The 23983-nt window shown below is 42.1% G+C and overlaps 1 protein-coding gene across 1 annotated transcript in view; it reads left to right on the top strand.

Moving 5' to 3' along the window:
• The window catches only part of PAX9 (paired box 9), a 64073-nt gene extending 41654 nt beyond the window's left edge, over nucleotides 1-22419 (top strand). The window contains exons 4-5 of the mRNA XM_068251902.1: nucleotides 15587-15812; nucleotides 20150-22419. Coding sequence (XP_068108003.1) covers nucleotides 15587-15812; nucleotides 20150-20247 — 324 coding nt within the window. The 3' untranslated portion in view covers nucleotides 20248-22419. The remainder of the gene's footprint in view (nucleotides 1-15586; nucleotides 15813-20149) is intronic.
• The last annotated feature ends 1564 nt before the right edge of the window (nucleotides 22420-23983 follow it).

Here is a 23983-nt window from a genome sequence, read left to right as displayed (position 1 = left end):
TTTAGTCAACTCTTCATTGCGATCTGATAGTGAACAGTACATGTGGATTAGGGGATTACTGAATCCCACTTCGCTTCAACTCCCTCCTGATAGCATTCCTTAACAGAGTAAGTTCTTAACACTGTAAAATATGTGACACGTGCGTAGCTGTCATTTCTCAAGCGAAGTGCCAACTATAGTATACATACTTGTACACCTGAAAGCCAGCAATACTCAATGGCAAGTTCTGTAGCTGTCAGGACAGCAGCCAGTCACATGATTGTTGAGATTACCCAATCAAATAGATGAAGTGTGCAGGAAGACAACAGACACTGGCCCATATGCAATTCACTTTGTCTCCTGAGTTTTCTCCTAGGTGATCATTTTTCATCTTCTCTTTAAAGAGGAACTTCAGCCTAAACAAACATACTGGCCTCAATTCACGGAGCATTATCAAACATTTATCAAACACTTTATCAAACGTTTGATAATTTACCTCATGGGTAAAATCTCATTTTGAATTCACTAAGGTGTTATAGATTTGTTGAACGTTTCATCGGTAAAACATTCGATAAATATATAACACCTTAGTGAATTTAAAATGAGATTTTACCCATGAGGTAAATTATCAAACGTTTGATACAGTGTTTGATAAACGTTTGATAATGCTCCGTGAATTGAGGCAACTGTCATCAAGTTACATTAGTTATGTTAATTAGAATAGATTGGTCATATAATCTCTTACCCACCCTGTTTTAAAAGAACAGGCAAATGTTTGTGATTCATGGGGGCTGCCATCTTTGTCATGGGGGCAGCCATCTTTTTGGTTGAAAGGAGGTGACAAGGAGCAGGAGACACAGTTCCAACTGTGCTGTGTCCTGATTACCCCTCCCAGCTGCACACACTAGGCTTCAAATGTCAAATTCAAAACGTAAAAAAAAATCAAAAATTGCACCAAAACAGCAGAACGAGAACAACAACATCAGAAATCCCATCATGCTTTGCACAGCATCAGGGGAAAAAGCCCAGGCAGTTTTCTTCTGTGCAGCTAAAAATGAGGCTTGTATAAGAGAAACAAAGTTCTGATGCTGTGAAACTGTTAAAGAAACACCAGGCCTTTCCAGTGCTGCTGAGTCAATTTTTAGTCCGGAGGTTCGCTTTAAAACAACTTTTCAGCCCATTTCTATTGAAAAAATTCCAAAAAGTTGGTGGAAAAAGAACTATCAAATTATTTTGAGTATTTTCTTGCTTGCTGGTGGTTTAAAAGGCATTTGATTGATAGGTTGTGAAAATATCACCTAGGAGAAAACTCAGGAGAAAACATAAATTGGATATGGGCCTCTGTTGTAAGTCTGTTCTCTCCTCATCAACTTTATTTGACCCTTTATTAAATGTGTAATATACATTTAATATAATACATGCAGTATATTACTTTATACATTAATTTAAATATGTAACATATGTTCACTATAATACATATTTAATAATTGGTTATGGAAAAATAAGCAAATAAATACAAATAATAATATTTGTAATTATTTATGACACAAATCAAATGAATAGAACCATAATGCCAATGCTAACATTTGTATAGTGCTTATCTTTTGTCAGACTCAAAGCACTTAAAGTGAACCTGAACAAAGTAAAATTATTTAAATTAAACCCATGGGCCCATATGCAATTAGCTTTTTCTCTTGAGTTTTCTCCTAGGAGATAATTTTTTATCATCTGTTTAAATTTACTTTCTTGCACTTTTCAATTGAAAAACTACCAACAATTAGGTAACAGAGTATGATCAAAATTATTTTGCGTATTTTTGCTTGCTGGAGGTTTAAAAGTCATTTTATTGACAAGTTTAAAAATATCACTTAGAAGAAAACTCAGGAGAAAAAATGAATTGCATATGGGCCATGATGTACCTGCAAATGATTACTACATACTTACTCGCAGTCAGTTCCTCTCAGAAGCTCACCATTTTCTTCTTACAAAGATCCCTTTCAGTTCTGCCAAGATTTTGTCAGAACTGAAATATATCAGTTGCTGTCAGTTATAACTGAAAGGGCAACTGATGAGCAAGGTGATGTCCATGTAAAAAGAGAACCGAGAGCCCAATATAGTGAAGTAAGTATTGACAATTGGGTAAATGAAACAAGTATAATATATACTCACAAACCAGGGTTACCTCCAAGTAACCACTGTACAGGCAGGTGAGGAGATTAGCCTGTCCTCACTCGGGATTAAGAAGTCGCTCTCTGTAGACAGGAGAAAGAAAGGGGTATCTCCCTCCACCAGGGGTGGATATCAATTATAACGTAATGAAGAACAGAGGCGCCAACAGGATAAAATCAATTCTTAAAACCTTTAAAATTGCTTAGAAGGCAGTGCCTCACAGAGGCGCTTATCGTGACCTTGAGACTGTACTGTGTGTACTACTATTTTTTATTGCCTGAGGAAGCGGGAATATACCTGCGAACCACGTTGCAAAAAAACCCTGGAGTGTACCAATAAATTTGATTGTTTTGAATACACAGTTTTTGTGTCGGCTTGCGGGGGGTAAGTCCACCACGGCCTCCTAAGCAATTTTTAAAGTTTTAAGAATTGATTTTATCCTGTTGGCGCCACTGTTCTTCATTACGTTATAAGGTAATGTCCATGTTTCCCTATGGCTCAAGTAGGCGGAATTACAGTTTAACACTGTGCTGACCAGGAAGCTGTTATGGGGTAACGTCTATTTGCGAAATGGAGAATTCCATTGATCACAGAGGACAAATAGGACATAGCAGCAGAGAAAGAGATTGATGAGTAGACTACACGAGACACACTTCCTAACTGTTACAATACTTTCTATTTTAAGAAGGCAAAACTATATTGAGTGTAGTTTTTTTAAGTAAGAGAGTTTTTGATTTTTTTTTAGTGCTGTATCCTCTCCTTGTGGTTCTGGGTCAACAATGAGCTATCTGGGTATTTCTTAGTACTGGTCCAAGCCCTATCCCATAGAGTCATATCAACCCATGCCATGCACTGATGAGGACCAAAAGTCTGAAACAGGCTGTATGCTTGTTGGATTGATGTGGCTCTGTAAAATGTATAAGCTATACACTCACTATATACTAATGGTTCTGGATGTGTGCTTCAGGGGCATAAAGAAATGATTTCTATAATTGGGAGTGATGCATCATGGGAAAACGTACTTGCTCACTTAACGCTGCATTTTTGTAAAAAGAAGGCACAACTATATTGTCTGCTCCAGCTGGCTGTTTGCAATCCAGCCCCAGAATGAATCAAACCTTACCTCATTATGATGTGTCTCCCACAGGTGGCACTGCAATATTTTTTTCTTGGTTAATATTAATAATATTAGCAATAATCCTATATAATAAAACCCTAATGTCCCTGCATTCGTCCCTGTGTCAGTGCTTGTTTGCACTGCGCATGTGCAGGGACAGACGCAGAGACGCTGCAGAGAGCCGGAGAATGGGGCCAGAAGGGGCGGGCGTGCGTGTGCGCGCGTTGGGCTGGCACATGCGTCTGGCGTGCATGCGGCGGTATTAGTGACAGACCTAGTCACTAGTAATGATAGTAAAACAATAGCTACCAGGTGGTCCTGTATTTTTTTTTTATTACTCTTTTTAAGTTGCACAGATACTCTATACTACATTGCTGTCACTGCATTTCTTTTTTTTTTGCCACTGCATTTCTAGCTTCTCAAATATCAACAGGTTTAAGCTCTGTTTAATGCTAACTTTGGTTTGGAATTGGCTACAAGATAAGATGTCCCTCTGAGTCATTCTTCTATCCCAATCTTCTTCAGTCCTAGTTCCTCTGGCTACAACCTTTACTCTTCCAAGCTCCTCTATGCATTCATCTTCTGCTGCAGCTACGGCAACTCCTCAACAATAGATTTACTATCTGTCTAGAAGAATCAGCATAGTTGGTTGAAAAGACATTTAGTACATTTATTAGCCCCCTAATAAATTAAATGCTGCAATATGGTCATGAATCATCTCATATGGACCATCATTTGAATTGTCTTCTGTGATTTGCAACTAGTGTATAGGGAAATACTGATTTATCACATCGTGGCCCATATGCAATCAAGTTTTTCTCCAGAGTTTTCTCCCAGGAGAAAATTTTCTTTCTTCTTTTGTATATAACTTTCAGCACTTTGGAATTCAAAATGTATTGAAAGAAGGTGAAAAATTACTACCAACATTATTCTGAGTGTTTTCTTGTTTGCTAGTGGTTTAAAAGGCATTTATTGACAAGTTGTGAAAATATTGTTTCCCATGTGATTTGATCAAAGCAATGAAATCTGCGAGAGATCAAGGGCTTGATTCACAAAGCGGTGGTAACCTACTTAGCACGTCTAAAGTCTTTAGACGTGCTAACCAGGGTGCTAAGTAGGTTAGCACCGGATTTCTCAGTTTTACGCGCATAAAGTTTTGCGCGAGAAAAGCTCGTTTAGAAGTGCTAAGGGGGTTTTCACAGGCGTGCTAACAGTTAGCACCGCTTTGTGAATCAAGCCCCAAATGGGAAAACCGATGTGTTTATAGCCACCTTAACCTTTTGGGGACCGCTGTATGTAAATCCTACGCCGCACTTGTGGCTTTCTAAGCCCGATGTGGTGTAGCATTTACGCCACCTGCTGTTTCTGCTCCTGACGTGAGAGGGGAGATTAAGCTGTCATATGACAGCTGACATGTCCCCTCAGTTATCAGGAGCTATCGCGATTGGCTCCTGATCACGTGATCACTACGATTACTGGCTGATCATAATGATTACTAACAGAGCAGCGGGGGTCTGAGGGAAAGAAGAGGATCCACTCACCTTCCTGACGTTCTCCCAACGAACATCGCTCCCCTCCACTCTGGCTGGCGTCCCCGCTTGCTCTGACGTAAGAGTCGGGTCCCAGCTTGATGACGACATCAAGCCTTGACACAGAACTTAATGGCAGTGCATGCCAGGATGCCGGCCAGAACGGAGGGGGCTAGAGCTGCTCATTGCCCCCCCAAATGTGCCCCACAGCATGTAATATGGCCTGGTCCTTAAGGAGGGCTTTGGGGTCACCAAAGGGTTAAAGTATACCCAAGTCAAAGCTTGTGTACAAAAAGAGATACTAAGCTAAAGAGAAGAAAGCCTTTAAAATCCCATTGAGGGTTCCCTCAGCGTCTCAGCATTTTGCGTCCCCTCCTCACTGAGTGCAGACCCCGTAAATGTATTGACAACAGTTAGTTGGCAATCGTATATGGGCCATGCACCTCCTCTGGCATCATCGGGGCTGCTTATGCACAGTAAGAAGGAGCGGATAGTGCACAAGCAGCTCTGTGCTACTGCCCATGTGTGGCCTTGGTCATCACAGAAGAGATGTGCAGCCCTGATATGCAATGGGCCAGTGCTTGGCAAGGGGGTCTGCAGAATGATGATGGAAGCCTCAATAGGATCCTGAGGCTTCCCTGTCTGTTGCTAAGTATCGCTTTCTGAACCCGAGGTTCTCCTTAAAGGACTTACGAGGCGAAATGAGGGAAAAAAGTTAATCACTTGCCTAATTTTTTCAGGCACGGAGGATGCTGTCCGCGCCCTCCGTGCCGATCCGCCGGGTCCCCCCGCTCATTAGCCCCCCGTGCCGGCTGCCGACCCCACGGCTCTCTTGCCTCTACTAAAATGGCCGCTTGCTCTGGCCGCGGCTGCGCAGACCGCATAGCCGCGAGTGCGGCTGCGCAGCTCTAGGGCCAACCCCCCTGATCCGGATCGGGGAGGTTGGCCCTAGAGCTTCGCAGCCACACTCGCGGCTATGTGGACTGCGCAGCTGCGGCCAGAGCAAGCGCCAATTTTAGGAGAGGCAAGAGAGCCCGACCCGGGTCGTGGGGTCGGCAGCCGGCCCGGGGGGCTAATGAGCGGGGGGACCCGGCGGATCGGCACGGAGGGCGCGGACGGCGTCCTCCGTGACTGAAAAGATGAGGCAAGTGATTAACTTTTTTTCCTCATTTCGCCTCGTAAGTCCTTTAAGGCTTCCCCTTCTTGTGTCAATTTCCCATGTGATAGAATTTTCAAAATTCATTTTCTAATCTGGACCATCCCTAGTTTTCATCAGAACAAGAACTGAGGTGTTGTAACAAAAATGTGCAGAAGTTTTAATTCATTATTATCACAAAAATGTTTGTTTTTTTAATTTTTTTTCATCCTCTTTTGTATTTGTTGGATAAATTTACTTCCGCATCTTGCACCACTGTGGCAGTTAATGAAAAAGGAAAGAAAAAGGAAAAAATTGAAAATTCTCTAAGTCTTGTCTTCCCCATCTTATGCTGACATACTTTTTTCTAGAGTTGACCTTAAAGTGAACCTGAGGTGCAAATAAACTAATGTGGTAAACAATTGTATTTATCCTCATACACCTAAAAATTACTTTTTTTATATTCCCTGGTTTTATATTATATTTTAACATTTACAAAGTAGATTTACAAAGTAGATTGTTTTGTTGTCTCCCCCGCTCTCAGAAGTTGTATTCTGCCAGGAAAACTTTTATGGTTGTAATTTCCTTATCAGTGATGGTTACTATATTCCCTACAAGGTACCGACAAGACAGAAACTATCACTTTCATGCCTAGAAATTAACTCTTTCAGGCAACAAAATAAAGCAAGTAAAACAGTCTGGTTATTAATATGTTTTGCACTGTACATACACATGTCTATCTCATCATGTCTCATGTCACCTCTGGAACACTTTAAGTTTATTGATGGTACCATTGCACATAATACAGAATACTGTCATGGAGTACTACAGAAATAACCTAGTCCCACACTAGATTATGAGAAAGAAAAGATGAAATGTACAGGATTGTGTCTAACATGAAATGTCAATGTCATGCAGGTCACTGAGAACTCTTGAAGTTACGATCAGACTCTACTGCTAAATTAGTAATAAAATGCTTGATCTAAAAATAATTTCTTAAGAACACTTTCGAAATACCAATGAAAGTTTGGTTTGGCAAAGCGACCGTAAAGCAATGTTAAGTAAACTATTATTTCTACTTCTGAAAGAGTGAAATAGAGTGCAGGAGGACTTCTATTAAAAGTCCATAATACAATTTATCCTAAACGTTATATCCTTTGCAGGTTTCATGAGGTTTTCAGTAAGATAACATAGAATATCTAGAAGGGATAAATCAAAGTAAATCAGTTAAGTACTGTATGTGATGTGTTTGGTCACAAACCCAAGCGGGTTCCTCAGTTCTAAAAGGGGGAGGGAACATTCCCCATATTTGTCTGTACATATGAGTAAATTCAGTTACTTATTTCGGGAACAGTAGAGTTCTGTACCGTGTTAGCCATCAGTAAAAGAAATACGTTTTGAATCAGGATGATACCATTTATTGGCTAACTTAGAAGAAAAGCAGTAAGCTTTTGGCTATGAAACTTATCAGTCTGAAGAAGGCTTCATAGCCAAAAGCTTACTGCTTTTATTCTAAGTTAGCCAATAAATGGTATCATCCTGATTCAAAACGGGTTGTTTTTAACTTCTGGAATGAAAGTATCTAAACCTAAACTTAGGTATGATGCCCAAGTGCAATCACTATAAACGCCTGAATAACTAAGCTGAGGGACTACAATTTGCAACCTGTTGTGGCTGCAGTCACCAGACTGGATGACAACCACCAGTAATGCAGCAGTGATGTACACAAGCTATAGACTTTCAGCTTTCTGCGCATCAGGCGCTGCAACAGGCTCCACTGAAATGAACAGAACTAAGAACATTTCTGTATTTATCACCAGTCATCAGATTGATGGGGAGGCTTCAAGCACTACTTATAAAATAAACATGATTTGGGATACCTGTAAACAGGGCCGGGCCGAGGCAGAGGCGAAAGAGGCTCCAGCCTCAGGGTGCAGTGTAGGAGGGGGCGCACAACTCACTCAGCTATCATTCCCCTATTGTGTTTGAAGCAGAGAGAAATAAGAAAATAGGATACATGGCAGTGACTGCAAGCCAGATAACTAGAGATCAAGGTGTTGGGGGGCTTGGGGGCTCTAGGGCACCTTAGTCTAATAGCAATCAGTGTGTGATGGCTGGAGTGGGAGGGATGGAGGGACGCACTTTGGTGTCTCAGCCTTATTTATTATTTTTAGTTTTTTTTCATGTGTGCAAGTGTGCATGTGTAGTGTGTGCAGTCATTAGTTATAAAGTCAAGCACATTATCCCCCTCTTCCCCATTAACACTTCCTCCACTAAGTATATTAGTTGGCCAACATTAAAAGCCATGCGGAGTAGTATAAGTCAAGGGAAGCCTGCTGGCTAGTACCACTTCATACCACCTCACATGGCTATTAACATTGGGAGGGTACCTTCCAAAGAAAGGCAAGAAACCCTCTCTTCCCCCTCCACAAAGCTTCCTTGATCCAGTGTTGTGGATATGGGGCTCTTCTTCACCTACAGTGCTCAGAAGGAGGGGGGTGATACAAGAAGGAGGGAATATGTATGAAATTATATTCAATAAAGTTTATGAAGATTTAAGTATTTTTTTCTAATGCTAATAGATGTCCCCAGGCCAGGTCCTTTTCTGGGAACACATGTTCAGTATAATTGTGCAGACCTCATATTGACCCATTCTGCTAGATGTTGTCTACTATGTTATTAGGGGTCTTTTTCTATCTTACTTGAATAATCTTTTTCACATGGAGCTGCCACTCCTCTTGTGTCTTGTCAGCATGCTTGCAGAGATACTGTTTCAGTATGGTGCATTAGACTTTTATTTATCGAAATAGATAACATTTCCTCAAAATACACTGTAATGACCATCACGGCAGATCAAATCTTTAAGATCCCCTACGACTCCCGCACAAAGAACCGCGATCCCTTGAAGTCTTGTTCGTGCCCATTGTGTGCAGTCACGTTACGTTGCGCACACCTGCTGGCAGGAACATGGATCGGGGAGCGCTCGTCGTGGGACGTCACCGGCATCCATCATCCTTCGTCGCGAGGTGAGTATTCAGCTTTAGAGCTGGTGTATAGGACACACAAAATGTAAAGGCTACTGTGAAAAAGTCTGCAACAAAGACTGAGGTTGGGAAAAGACTACAAAAACTCCTCTTCTCTAGCAATACATAACTTTTATTATTTAAATTATTAAATTGCAAGCCATAAATAGACATAGAAAAGCACTACTAGCACCTGGGAGGATGACTACCCTATGATACGGGAGGTCAATGATGGTAATGGGAGAGGTTGGCAGTCAGAAGAAGCATGTATAGTTTGGGGTTCACAAAGTGACCACTGAATGCCATAGGCAGACTCCACAGGGACAGATTTCTCCATTCCCTCAGGGCCCAGAGAAAGTCATGTGGAAGAGGGCCCAAATTACTAAGAAAAAGAGGCTAAAAACGGAATGGGGAAGCTCCTCGTAGAAGGAGAGGGGGGATGCTACATACAGAGGCAATACAGCAGAAGGCTGTTGCACGTGGATAATAGGGATAAGCTGCACATGTAAGTATAAGAAGAAAGTTGCTGTACGTAAAAGAGGGGGCCTAGAGGGATAAGTAGCATACATGAAAAAAGGCACCTCAATTTTAGCATGTTTGCCGTTAGTCCAGCACCTCTGGGTGCTGAAATTTGCCTTCTTCACTGCATATCGCAGCCATTTTCTGTAGGGGCTCCTACCTTCACCCTTTCCTCCTGATTCGGATATATACGTTTGAATCCAGCACTGCTACTCATTAGCTGTAGGCTGCTGTGTAGCAGATCATGCCATGAAGACTCTTTCCACAAAGATCAAATAAAATAACATAGCCTTTAATGCCTCTCGCAAACAGCTTCTCTCTCTTCCTGAAACTGGAGAACGTTGCAGGCTTCTATTATTGAGAAGTTAATTCACCTGCCACCGAACAGGAGGTTTTGGGACTCTCTAAATGTTCTCCTGTTTACTTCAAATCATTCCAGATGATGTCTAAACAAACAGAATAAGATGATCTTGGTGCCTCAGGTTGAAAGGATCCTTTGTGAGATATCTTAAGGTCAATTCTACTTTGCAAACATTGCCTTTGTTTGTGGGCTTCTCGGGATGGGAATTTAGGCTTCTAGTCAATAAGCTCTGAATTGTTCTTCTCCATCTTATGGCTTACACTCATAGGAAAGACACAGAGACCCTTAAACTGTGTGCTGTTAATCCTCTAAACACCTTTGCACAACAGAGTGCCACAAATCCTGTTTGAAATCACTTAGCTGAAAGATGCCAGGCAGTGTAAGTATCATCTTTTGATTGATGACATCTGACCTCTTTGTGCACCTGCCTATCAAATGGCCTGCATTTTAAATTTTGATATGACGCATTCATTATATACAGTGGCTTGCAAAAGTATTCGGCCCTCTTGAAGTTTTCCACATTTTGTCATATTCCTGCCACAAACATGAATCAATTTTATTGGAATTCCATGTGAAAGACCAATACAAAGTGGTATACACGTGAGAAGTGGAACAAAAATCATACATTATTCCCAAAAATTTTTGACAAATAAATAATTGCAAAGTGGGGTGTGCGTAATTATTCAGCCCCCTGAGTCAATACTTTGTAGAACCACCTTTTGCTGCAATTACAGCTGCCAGTCTTTTAGGGTATGTCTCTACCAGCTTTGCACATCTAGAGAATGAAATCCTTGCCCATTCTTCGTTGCAAAACAGCTCCAGCTCAGTCAGATTAGATAGACAGCGTTTGTGAACAGCAGTTTTCAGATCTTGCCACAGATTCTCAATTGGATTTAGATCTGGACTTTGACTGGGCCACTCTAACACATGGATATGTTTTGTTTTAAACCATTGCATTATTGCCCTGGCTTTATGTTTAGGGTCGTTGTCCTGCTGGAAGGTGAACCTCAGCCCCAGTCTCAAGTCTTTTGCAGACTCCAAGAGGTTTTCTTCCAAGATTGCCCTGTATTTGGCTCCATCCATCTTCCCATCAACTCTGACTAGCTTCCCTGTCCCTGCTGAAGAGAAGCAACCCCAGAACATGATGCTACCACCCCCATATTTGACAGTGGGGATGGGGTGTTCAGAGTGATGTACAGTGTTAGTTTTCTGGCACACATAGCGTTATGCATTTTGGCCAAAAAGTTCCATTTTGGTCTCATCTGACCAGAGCACCTTCTGCCACATGTTTGCTGTTTCCCCCACATGGCTTGTGGCAACCTGCAAACGGGACTTCTTATGCTTTTCTGTTAACAATGGCTTTCTTCTTGCCACTCTTCCATAAAGACCAACTTTGTGCAGTGCATGACTAATAGTTGTCCTATGGACAGATTCCCCCACCTGAGCTGTAGATCTCTGCAGCTTGTCCAGAGTCACCATGGGCCTCTTGACTGCATTTCTGATCAGCACTCTCCTTGTTCGGCCTGTGAGTTTAGGTGGATGGCTTTGTCTTGGTAGGTTTACAGTTGTGCCATACTCCTTCCATTTCCAAATGATCACTTGAACAGTGCTCCGTGGGATGTTCAAGGCTTTGGAAATCTTTTTGTAGCCTAAGCCTGCTTTAAAGAGAACATGTACTGAGTAAAAATATTTAAAATAAACACATGAGGTAACTTGAAATGAACATTACATAGTTACCTTGCTATCAGTTCCTATCAGAAGCGCACCATTTTCTTCTGACAATAATCCCTTCCAGTTCTGACAATATTTTGTCAGATCTGAAATATATCAGTTGCTGTCAGTAAAATATCAGTTGCTGTCAGTTATAGCTGAGAGGAAAACTGATCCAGGTAAACGTACCAGGTAAATGTCCATGTTTCCCTATGGCTCAAGTGGGCGATGTTACAGTTGTGTGCTGACCAGAAAGCTGTTATGGGGTAATGGCCATTTTCAAAATGGAGGACGGAAAATTCCCTTGATCAGTGGACAAACAGGACGCAGGAGAGGAGAAAGAGACGGGGAGTAGACTACACAGGAGGTAAGTATGACTTGTGTATGCTTATTTTGACTTTTCATTTCAGTTCAGGTTTTCTTTAAATTTCTTAATTACTTTATCCCTGACCTGTCTGGTGTGTTCTTTGGACTTCATGGTGTTGTTGCTCCCACAATTCTCTTAGACAACCTCTGAGGCCGTCACAGAGCAGCTGTATTTGTACTGACATTAGATTACACACAGGTGCACTCTATTTAGTCATTAGCACTAATCAGGCAATGTCTATGGGCAAATGACTGCACTCAGACCAAAGGGGGCTGAATAATTACGCACGCCCCACTTTGCAGTTATTTATGTGTATAAAATGTTTGGAATCATGTATGATTTGCGTTCCACTTCTCACGTGTACACCACTTTGTATTGGTCTTTCACGTGGAATTCCAATAAAATTTATTCAGGTTTGTGGCAGTAATGTGACAAAATGTGGAAAAGGGGGCCAAATACTTTTGCAAGCCACTATATATATATATATATATATATATATATATATATATATATAGATAGATATAAGAAAACTACTATTATTTTTGATTTATGAAGATCTAACATATTCCGACAAATGGAATACACCAATAGATTTTTAAAAAATAATTTTTGTTTGTAATTATAAAGTTATTTAATTAAAAGACATCTGTAGATCCCCTTAATTCTTAACCATTGAAAATGCTTAAAAACAACAAAACGCATTTTATGATACTTCTGGCTAATAGGGATGGTCAGTGAGATGAAAATAAGTCCAGATGATGCAGGACTATGGCCTCAATTCACTAAACTTATCTCCTGTCTTTAATAACTCTTCTAGAGTTGTTACCATGGTGATAAGGCATGTAGTATTCAGGAAACATTTTACCTCAGGCAAGCCTAAAGTTAACTCTTCTGTCTTTAAATTAACTCTCCAATCCTTAAAATAACTCCAGAGTTAAAGACAGGCTGTTAATTAGCTGCATGTGACAATAACTACAGAGGAGGTAAATTAACTACAGAGGAGGTAAATTAACTACAGGAGAGGTAACTTAAGGAATGAAGAGGTAAGATAACTCTCTCACGTGTGGAGGTAAGTTTTCTCTTGCCTTATTATCTCTAGCATGATCTTAGTGAATTGAGGCCATTGTCATTTTTTATGAAAATGTATGCAGCTTGAAAATGCACTCATCAAATGAGGTGGATTTTGATTGGTCCATGTTCAAGGTGCATACATGTGCTTACAAAATTCAAGTCATCCTGCATCAGTTCAGAATTGTCTGCATCACCACTGGCCACTTTTTAAATCCAGGAACATTTCCAGCCTCAAACTCTGAGACTGTCCCACAAAAATCAAGAAGAATTAAAGGGCACGTGAAGTGAGAGGGATGTGGAGGCTGCCATATGTATTTCCTTTTAAACAAAACCAGTTGCCTGACATCCTGCTGATCTTTCACACATCAATAGTGCCTGAATCCAGGGCAGTTTCTGGGCTAATTTGCACCGAGGGCGAGGGTGTAAAAATTGCGCCCCCTCTCCCCCACCCTCGTGGACTTGTGAACCCTTAGGGCCCGTTTACACTTAATCAGTTGCTCTCAGTTATAACTGAAATGTCAACTGATTTTCAAAGTAAGTCCCATGTTTTCCTATGGCACCTTTCACACTTAACTGAAATATTTTTCACAATGCACTGCTATGGAGAAGAAAAAAAAACGCGTACCAACTGATTAAGTCTAAACGGGGCCTTAGGCTGTATGGACAGTCACACAGCCTCAGGTCACAAGTAGATCTGCCTACTTACCAGTGACCAGCCGCTCATCCAGGAGGAAGCAGGGACCAGGAAAACACACAGGCGAAGAGAGCCCGGAAAGCTGACTCCTCCATGGGCGCCACGACAGCCTGCAGTACCGCTACAGAACATCAGGTGTCATCACGCAGTGGTGACGTGATGATGACTTGACGTCTGACGCAGGCAGCCCAGGAGGAGTCACAGAAGGTGATCACGCTGGTAATCTTCTTTCTTCTTCCATTTGGCTGCACTGCTTGTCACCAGCTCCCTAGTGGTTATGTCCTTCTGCCTGCGCAACCCTTCTTCTACTTGCCAGTCTGCACCCAAGGCAGTCGCCCTGTCCGCACTGCCCAAGAAACGGCCCTGCCTGAATCACACACATGAAACAAGCATGTGCTAAATCCAGTCAAGCTTCAGTCAAACATATGCTTTGCATATTTGTCTAGGGTCTATGGCTAAAAGTATTGAGGCCGAGGATCAGCAAGACAGCCAGGAAATGTGCATTGTTTAAAAGGAATCGAATATGGCAGCCTCCATATTTCTCTTACTTCAGTTTCCCTTTAGCCATTAAAGTGGAATGAAACCCAGCATTTCTTCTTTGCTCTAAAAAGTTATTTACAGCATATCATATACTAATACAATTTGTTTTTTTTTTTATACTAAAACAGCATTCAAAGGGTTAAATCACAGGACTGACTTTTTCTCCTGCAGGGACAGCTACATCCAAACTGGTGATAACCTTATCTTGTGTGTACATTCTTCCCTTGATACAATTAAGTAAACATTCTCTGACTCTGCAGTAACTTCTGCCAATGAGTCCTGAACTGAAACACTGCTCAGAAATCATTACTGGGTGCATTTAAAATAGAAATACAACAGTTATGAATAAAATGCAGCAGCAGCTTTCAAAGTAAATAAACTGAACTTTGGGAACTTATAATTTCTAAATGAATAATAATACTTGAGCACAAAAGGAAATATGATAATTGTATGAGTTATCAAAAGTAACAAAACACATTTTTATTGAATATTTTGTCAGGGTTTAAAACCGCTTTAACCCCCTTGGCGGCATGAAAAATACCGCCAGGGGGCAGCGCAGCAGTTTTTTTTTTATTTTTATTTTTTAAATCATGTAGCGAGCCCAGGGCTCGCTACATGATAGCCGCTGCTCAGCGGCATCCCCCCAGCCCCGCCGATCGCCTCCGGCGATAGGCGATCAGGAAATCCCGTTCAAAGAACGGGATTTCCTGGAGGGCTTCCCCCGTCGCCATGGCGACGGGGCGGGATGACGTCATTGGGAGACCCGATCCACCCCTTGGCGCTGCCTGGCACTGATTGGCCAGGCAGCGCAGGGGTCTGGGGGGGGGGGGGGGGCCGCGCGCCGCACCGGATAGCGGCGATCGGGTGCGCGGCGGCGGCGATCGGGGTGCTGGCGCAGCTAGCAAAGTGCTAGCTGCGTCCAGCAAAAAAAAATTATGAAAATCGGCCCAGCAGGGCCTGAGCAGCACCCTCTGGCGGCTTACCCCGTGTCACACACAGGGTTACCGCTAAGGAGGTTGGGAGACCCGATCCACCCCTTGGCGCTGCCTGGCACTGATTGGCCAGGCAGCGCAGGGGTCTGGGGGGGGGGCGCGCGCCGCACCGGATAGCGGCGATCGGGCGCGCGGCGGCGATCGGGGTGCTGGCGCAGCTAGCAAAGTGCTAGCTGCGTCCAGCAAAAAAAAATTATGAAAATCGGCCCAGCAGGGCCTGAGCAGCACCCTCCGGCGGCTTACCCCGTGTCACACACGGGGTTACCGCTAAGGAGGTTAAGCAAAATGCTTGTGGTAATGCAAATCTGTTTGCCTTTTTAGTATATCACATCAGTTAATGTATAGTTTATATGAACGCAATGCATTCTCTTCTTTTGTAGTCAGCAAGTGGTTTACCAACCGTCGGTAGCTTTGTGGCAGCCTCAGGCATGACTCCGTACCCAACATCTGCACCCGTCTCTCCATACATGGCATACGGCACAGCAGCACCGACAGGTTACGTGACCGGGCATGGATGGCAGCACACCGGAAGTACCCCCCTGTCTCCTCACAACTGTGACATCGCCACATCACTAGCATTTAAAGGCATGCAAACAGCACGAGAAGGTGAGTGCTACCTATCCCTAAACCAGCAATACTCCCAAATCATGAAGAAAATGATGAGAGGAATCTAGAACAGGCGCTTATGAGCCAGCTGTGCAGTACTGGGGGATGGGGAATGGATTGAGCAAAGACAACAAACTAGGAGTATTGTTTGGAATTATAATATGTATCAGCACACAGAGTTTTTTTTACAGGCTCTCCCCCATTTGCCTCTCAGTCAGACACCACCGCTGTTTTCGTTCTTAGTGTTTCTCACATGCTGATCCATGTGCTCCTCCACGTGTAATGCCAGTTGCTTCCTGGTTCATCTAGTCTTCGCCCAGTATGTTTCATCACTGCCCTTGAGTCACGAGGCAATGACGAAACATGTTGGGCGAAGACTAGACTAACCAGAATGCAACTGACTTCTCATGTAGAGGAGCTCATGCATCAGCATGTGAAGACGTTGAGAAGGTATACAGTGGTGGTGCCTGACCGAGAGGCAAATGGGGGATAGGATGTATGAAAACACTAAGCATGTTGATACTTCATGAGTATGTGAGTGAATTTTTTAATAAACGTTTAGTATTTTTACGGAGTTACACAATGGATAGCATTCATTTCATTCTAGGCTTTTGATGCACATAATTTGCAGTAGTGGTACTGGGGACCTGAGGAGGTGAGGTATCCTGGGATAGAGCTGTCATTGACCAGTCTTATAGTGGTCACACCGCATTGGGTGACTTCTTTCCCCAATGGGTGTCCTGATGGTGGCCTTTCCTGCTGGGATTCCAGTGGAGTTTTATTGTATTGAATTTTTTTTTTAATTGTCATTATGTTGTGATGCTTGAACTAGAATTTGAAATGTATACATTACCTGTGACCACGTCCAGTGCCTGAAGGTCCCACATTACAGGAAGTCCTCTTGTCCTTACAGCTCACTCCATCACTTCCTGCCTTGTAGAGATGCACGGCCGACGTGTCATTTGGAAATTAACTCGAACTGCGTGGCTTTCCACTGGCTCAATGCCGCTGACATCCCTGTGACTGACAGTGGTATCGGACCAGTGGATAGCTGCACAATTTGAGTCCAATAGGTACAAGAATTTTCAATGGGCAGTTCCAACCCCTTTTAAAAATACTGCCTGTCTGTCCATTATAGTTTGCAAACCACTGACCAAAAACAAGAGTGCAAATTAGATGTTCTGATTGTGCTGGCTGCATGCTTGCTGCAGATGTGTAACTTTGAAACTACTGTAGCCATTAGCCAAAGGTTCAGCATAGCAATAGCATGGCAACCAGAAAAGGACAGCATCCTTCACACTCTTCTTACTGTATTTCAAGTTTCCTTTCAAATTACCTTATGTGCTATTTTGTATTATTTATAGTGATGTTGACTTTGAAGTCAGTTAGGGACAATGCTTAAGGTGGCCACACATGATACAATAAAATGATCCGATTTTACAGCAATTCAATAAAAACGATCGTATCTTCTGAAAAAATCGAAAGCTTTTTTTTTCATTCGACTGAAAAATCGATTGGATTTCCCTATTTTTTCGATTTGTATCGACCTGGAATGCCAGATATTTCTCTTCAACTTTACTAAAGATTGCATGGTGTGTGTTAGATTGTCAATTTATCAATATACACACCCTAGCAATTTTCTCAGAGTTTCCAATCAGTTTTATCATAATTGGAGAAAAATTAAACATATGTGTGTGGTATATTCGTCATATTTTTGAAATGTTACAATCAGTTAGAAAAATTGATTGCATTTCTTAAATTGAATAGATTTTAAAAATTGTATGGTGTGTGGCCACCTTTAGAGGCACCTGATACTCTTTTTAGAAAACAATGGAGCACAGCACCAACTCCGCCACCATGTCATGTAAATTGGGGATTATGTTCTACTATATTTTATTGCGGTCTCTGTTTAAACCTTATACACACACCACCAGAATCGAATGCATATACAATCACTCCTATACATTACCGAAAGATCCAGAGTGCCAAATAATCTAGGGCAACCACACTGTTCCTCTCCCAATCGCACCGACCAGAAGCTGCTACCTCTTCCCCTCTCCATAGCAACAGTATGCAGTCTGGCAACGCATCTGTACAGCATTTGGCCCCAAACTGTCATCTGAGGGATTGAATCCCTACTCTTCTGAGTAACAATCATTGTACATGTGTACACATCTTTAGCCATCCTCATCTGAGCTCAGTGGGGTAAACTGCCTTACAGTAAAATACAGCAGCTACTAATCATTGGTATAGAATTGTCTTGCATTGGAGTCTGTAAAATCTCATGGGTTTATCTCATGAATTCATTCTTTTTGTGGTTAATTCAAAAAGCAGCCTTATGCTGTAACTTTTACAGATTTACAGATCTTATTTTACACAGTAATTTACGTACATACCATCTAACTGCTCAAAACTGTTATCTGCTCATTTTCCCGTTATTTTATGCATTATATGGTTAGCATTATATGGTTAACAGATGTTAAAGTGTACCTGAGCTAAATGCTTCTAACAGTTTTATACACACCTGGGGCTTCCTCCAGCTCCATGAGCACGGATCGCTCCCACGCTGCTGCCCTCAGTCTACTCCATCATCTGTACCAGTCCGGTTACTTCATCCAGTCACAGCCAGTCTGACGTAAGAGACGTCTCTTACGTGCGCTCTTTGCCTATTTCCCCAGCAGCTGCTGGAGAGATACGTAGAGGGCGCACTTCTCTTGCGCATACTGGCTGCAACTGGAGGAAGTAACGGGACTCGGTACAGAAGATGGAGGAGACTGAGGAAGGCAGCGTGGGAGCGATCCATGCTCATGTAGCTGGAGGAAACCCCAGGTGTGTATAAAACGCATTTAGCTCAGGTTTCCTTTAAAGAGAACAAGAAACACATACTTTACCAAGGAGAAGTAAGCCTTCCAGAGGCTTCCCATGCTGTCCTCTGTTCCCTGCTGCTGCCTAGGACTCTCTGGCTGATTGGGGCCACTCTCCTCTTCTGACTCAAGTGTGGCCGTGCTGCAGCCTTGTGAGCACTGCTGTGCCTATGCAGTAGCATGAGCATCTCCAGCTTACTGAAGAGGTGTGGCTGTACTTGCTCAGGTGCAGTACGGCGGCACTCATGCTTGAAGAGGAGCGTGGCCCTTCTCAGATTACCAACGAGCCCTTGTAGGTACTTTTTGGAGGGTCCACAAGCACCAATGGGGGACCAGAGGACAGCAAGGAAAGCCTCACTAGGATCCAGAGGAGTCCCTCTTAAGTATGTATGTGATTTTGTACCTGAGCTCTGGCTCGGGTACACTTTAAGATTTGAGAGGTAAGACTTTCCAAGCGTAAACCGTTACTCCTGTTACATAACATGCATAATGCATGTGTTACAGCATTACACTGCTTTGTGATCCAACCCCCTTATCAGTTTTTCTCATTAAATATATCTCTTTATCTGTCCTACTTCACACTTTGGCCCATATGCAATTCACTTTTTCTCCTATGTGATATTTTCACAACTTATAAATAAAATGCCTTTTAACTACCTAAAGACCGGCTCACGCCAATTGCCGTGAACACGGCAGCTTCCCCAGGACTGCGTAAAGCCAATTGGCGTTAAGTCCTGGGGGCGGAGATTGCAGGGGATCACGTGATCATCCCCGATTAAATGACGGAGCTCCGCTCCGTCATAAGTCTCCCAGTGGTGATCGCTGCTAGGAGACGCCATTTATTCACATTATACACTGCTGCGATCTACGGCAGCGCTGTACTGGGGCCAGCCATGTCACTCATGTGGCCATCTTGTACGGCCCTGCAACGAGCCCTTAAAGCTGCAGTGGCCTGAATTGTACAAAATAGCCTGGTGGGGTGTAAGCCTATGGTCCTAATGTGGTTAAACCACCAGCAAGAAAATACTCAAAATAATTTTGACAGTACTTTTTCACCTACTTTTTGGTACTTTTTCCATTGCAAAGTGCTAAACAAAATATTTTAAACTGAAGGTGAAAATTATCTCCTAGGAGAAAACTTAGGAGCAAAAGTGATTTGCATATGGCCCTTTATCTCTCTTTGGGGCATATTTACAAAATACAAGTAAAATTGCTACATGGAGGTAGCACACCACAACTTTACCATCAGCTAACAGCAGTTACATTGTGCGCAATACTATGTAACTGCCATAAGTAATGGTCAAAGTTTTCTGAACCAACCCTAAAGTTTGGTAGTGAAGGTCCTATAAATAAGTAATTAGCAAAGGTTGTGTTTTGTCTAATACAGTAATAGACATGACTGTTAATCTGCATTGACAGTTTTCTGAAAAAAATATATCTCTTTCAAACTAACAGTTATATTTATCTTTGCAGCAGAAGAATCTAAAGTAAGTATCCATTCCCGTAAATCACCACAGTCCTACCACACGTCTCAACGCCACGGAACAGTCGCTCACATGCCAAGCGCATAGACAGCATGGATGCGTTCTGCACACTGACATACCAAAGTAAAACATTCCCAGGTCTATCATACCATTGCATATAAAACTGGAGGTCTGCCAGAGATATGCCAGTCACATAGATCTCTATGTGAACACCTGACCACTTCAGTGATACACCCAGCTGCCTCTCCATTGCTTGGATGTGTGGTCAGCATGAAAGACACACACCTGGTGGACATACTGTGAAAGAATCTTCTCCAGATTCACTGAACCACATCTCTGCACCTTCTCGTGGAATTTAGAACATGCCACTTTCCAGATGAACTGAAAAGGAGAAAAAAAGAGGTTTTAGTAACCGGACGCTCATAGATTATGTGCCTTTATGAGACTTGTGATTTGTAGCTCTTGAAATGAAGAAGCTCATCCAAAGAAGATGACACTCCAGTCACGAAACCTGAACTAAATGTGAATAGGAAATGAAGGGACATTGGACTTGTACCTCATGCTGTGCAGAGCTTTCTAGAACTTCAAACAGCTAAAAATTGAGGTCTGAGGGTTACAAACCCAAGTTAGACAAATAATTGAGGTCGCTCAAAGTGATCAAGCCAGATGAGATCTGGGGGACTTAGCCAACTAATTGAAGACTCATCTTCTTTATTTTTATAATAGGCCTAGATGAAGATCTGTCATATTTGATAGATGACACACATAAACAATGCAGCAGGCAATGTGAAAATGTGTTATTTCCAGTTGTAATGGTTTTAATTATTATGGTCCAGTTTGAGAGGGTGGGAGGGTTGGGTTAATATTTCTTTGGACTTTTTGAACTTACAGTTTAGATTTCTGTGTAGATAATTTATAATTAATATAGATTATGATACCTGTTGGAACCTAAGGGCAAGACCATTCTCATTTCTAATTGAACTCACACCGGTTATGAATGTGCCGAATATGCTCTTCAGTTCACTGTAATGCTTTTGCTACTCAACACTAGGCTAAGAAGAGGTTCTTAGAAACATTAACACTAAACAAAGAGAAGGTAAAAACCTGCCTCCTCTCCATATAGAGAATACACAAGTTGGAGAAATCTCTTTGTCAGTGAGAACTTTAGACAGGCAGATGGTCTCATTGTCTCCTCCTGGTAAACCTCTACACCTCGTAGTGGTTGCAAGCAAAGCCTGAGCAGAATGCTTTGCTAGTAAGGAACAGGCCCACACATGGTTACCCAAGAGTAGATGAACTATGATCATATGTAAACAATGGCCGAGATTACAGAGGAATAACCAGATAGCTCATTGTGACCCAGAAATGCTTTTCTTTTAGGAATTAGGAATAAATACGTTCTGATATTTATAACAATTGTCATTGATCCCTACTAACAATATCGCTACTCAGTCGTCATTTTTTAGATGCTTCCTCAGCTCAACCAGCCTTAGGTTTGGCTTAAAGTTAAGTTTTGGGTCAATATTATGTTCCAAAAACCAAATAAATACAAATTAAAAAAAAATGAAGTTCTGGAAAGGGACGAAATTAAGCTTAGAAGTCTTTCAGGTTTAGATGATCAGTCATTGAGAAGCATGTACATAGTGATCCTACAGTCAATAATCAAAGGTCCAAAGTAGCCAGGTAACTTAAGAAATGCCCCAAGGTCACCTAGCATTAATCAAAGTTCGAGGGAACATATGTGAAAGTGGATATTGTCCCTGAGTTATCATTCCTGAATACTTTTAAATGTCCCCTCCCCTCTTATCACAAATACACACAAATACATCATTGTTTATTTTATGAACCAGTCATTTTGTACAATGCACTGGCCTTACAGCCCTGCCTAACTCCAAATATCCCCATTATTTTATAGTAATGTTGGGTTTATCGACGGGTTGACATAAAGCACTTAAAAGAAATGGGTTGTAAGCAGAGGTTTTGTACAAATCATGTATTTAGGATCTTGATATTCTTTATAGGTCAAAAAATCCATGGATGTCATGGATATTTAATGTTTGATGTGGTCTCTTAAGCCACAACAAGCCTTAGGCATAGAGCCTGTGTAAGGTTCTACTATGTCTATGCATTATTTGCTGCATCAGCTTAACAATGCATTAAATGGGCAATCCATGCTGAAGGTTATACCAGTGCCAGTTTGCTGTTTCTGAATGTGCCTTACCATGTGGAGCAATAAAGTGGAAGCAAACAACAATGTAACATGGTATCCTTATTTTTTTGCTATTTGTTTTTGGGGGGGGGGGGGGGGATTTGCAGAAACTCCGTCTTACTCAACCATAACTAAACTCTCACACAATAAGCTTTTGTGAATATTATGAAAGAACCTTAGCTGAATGTTTAGTAGTCAGTAACTGGCTCTGGGATCCCCTGGTTGAGTACCTTGGTGCTCTACTTTCACAAGAGTTGGGTGCTGAGTCATACAACTGCATCATAATGTGAGCCCGATCCAATTCACTTTTTTTTCTCCTAGGACACTTTTCACCTTCTGTTTAAAAAAAAAAAAAAACACGTTTCAGCACTCTGCAATTGAAAAAGTACCAAAAAGTAAGTGAAAAAGTACTGTTACAAATATTCTAAGTATTTTCTTACATACTGATGGCTTACAGGGTACCAAAACTGAAAATAATGTTCCCCGTGTAACTTACCTGAGGCTTCTTCAAGCCCCCTGTAGTTAATCTGATCCCTCATGGTCAATCCTCTCTTCTCCATTCAGCTGCTGTGCCACTCCAAAAGCTGTCAAACTGGCCCTGTCTTGGGCTACTGCGCCTCCTTGATCACGCTCCCATACCTTGCACCTACATTTGTTGCAATTTTTACAAACTGTGCAAGTGCAGAACACTGCCGGCCATGAGAATGCAATCGAGGACACGCATGGCCCCGGGCCACACATGCAGCTTTCCGAGGGTAGGGCGGCAGAATGGAAAAGAGCAGAATGATGGCAAGGGGTCAGGATGACTAGAGGGGGCTGGGAAAAAAAACAGGCTAGTTAAACTGGGCAGATAAGTTTTACTTTAGGTTTCCTTTAAAAGGCATTTTATCGATATGTGAAAATATCACCTAGGAGAAAACTTTAGAGAAAATGTGAATTGGATTAAAACATGCATGCTGTAACCTGAAACAGTAGAAGGAGAGAATAGTAATCCTTTGGGGTCATTTACTAAGCCAATGGATTGCAATTTGTTTAGAGCAGCCACAATCACTAGCAAAAGCTTCCTGCCTACTGTACCAGCTAACCAGTGGCCCTGGTCCATTGATTTAGCCCCTTACACACTCCTAGGTGTTCAGGTTCACTGATAAGGGCCAACCAGTCTGTATGCATGCTGGATTAGTGTGGCTCTGTACAATTAACAAGCTGACCCGCATTCCGGCAGTTCTGGAAGTGTATTTTGCTTTCAGGGATGAATTGCATATTTAGCAGTGATGCATTGTGGGATACCTCATATACTGACAACAACCTGAATAATTGCAAATCCCTTCTGTTTAAGAAGGAAAATGTCCATTTTACATAGTATTTTAGAGTAACAAGCAGCTCAGGGTTACCAAAATCACTAGGAATTTTAGTAAGGAGGCTTTTTGATCCCTTTTAGCCCATTACACACTCCTAGGAGTCCTGGTTCGCCATGAGCTTGCTTGGCAATCTTTGACATTGATTGGACCAATTCCTCCTTCCTGAGGAGGATTCCCATTGGTCAGATAGAAAGAGCAATGGGGGATGCTGGCAGAAAATTCAAAGATGCCTTATGTTGGAGCTCCCATCTCTTTG

Source organism: Hyperolius riggenbachi, chromosome 9, assembly GCF_040937935.1.
Source record: "Hyperolius riggenbachi isolate aHypRig1 chromosome 9, aHypRig1.pri, whole genome shotgun sequence".
NCBI lineage: Eukaryota > Metazoa > Chordata > Amphibia > Anura > Hyperoliidae > Hyperolius > Hyperolius riggenbachi.
The sequence above is the reverse complement of the archived record's forward strand: the minus strand, read 5'-3'. Positions and strand labels throughout refer to the sequence as shown.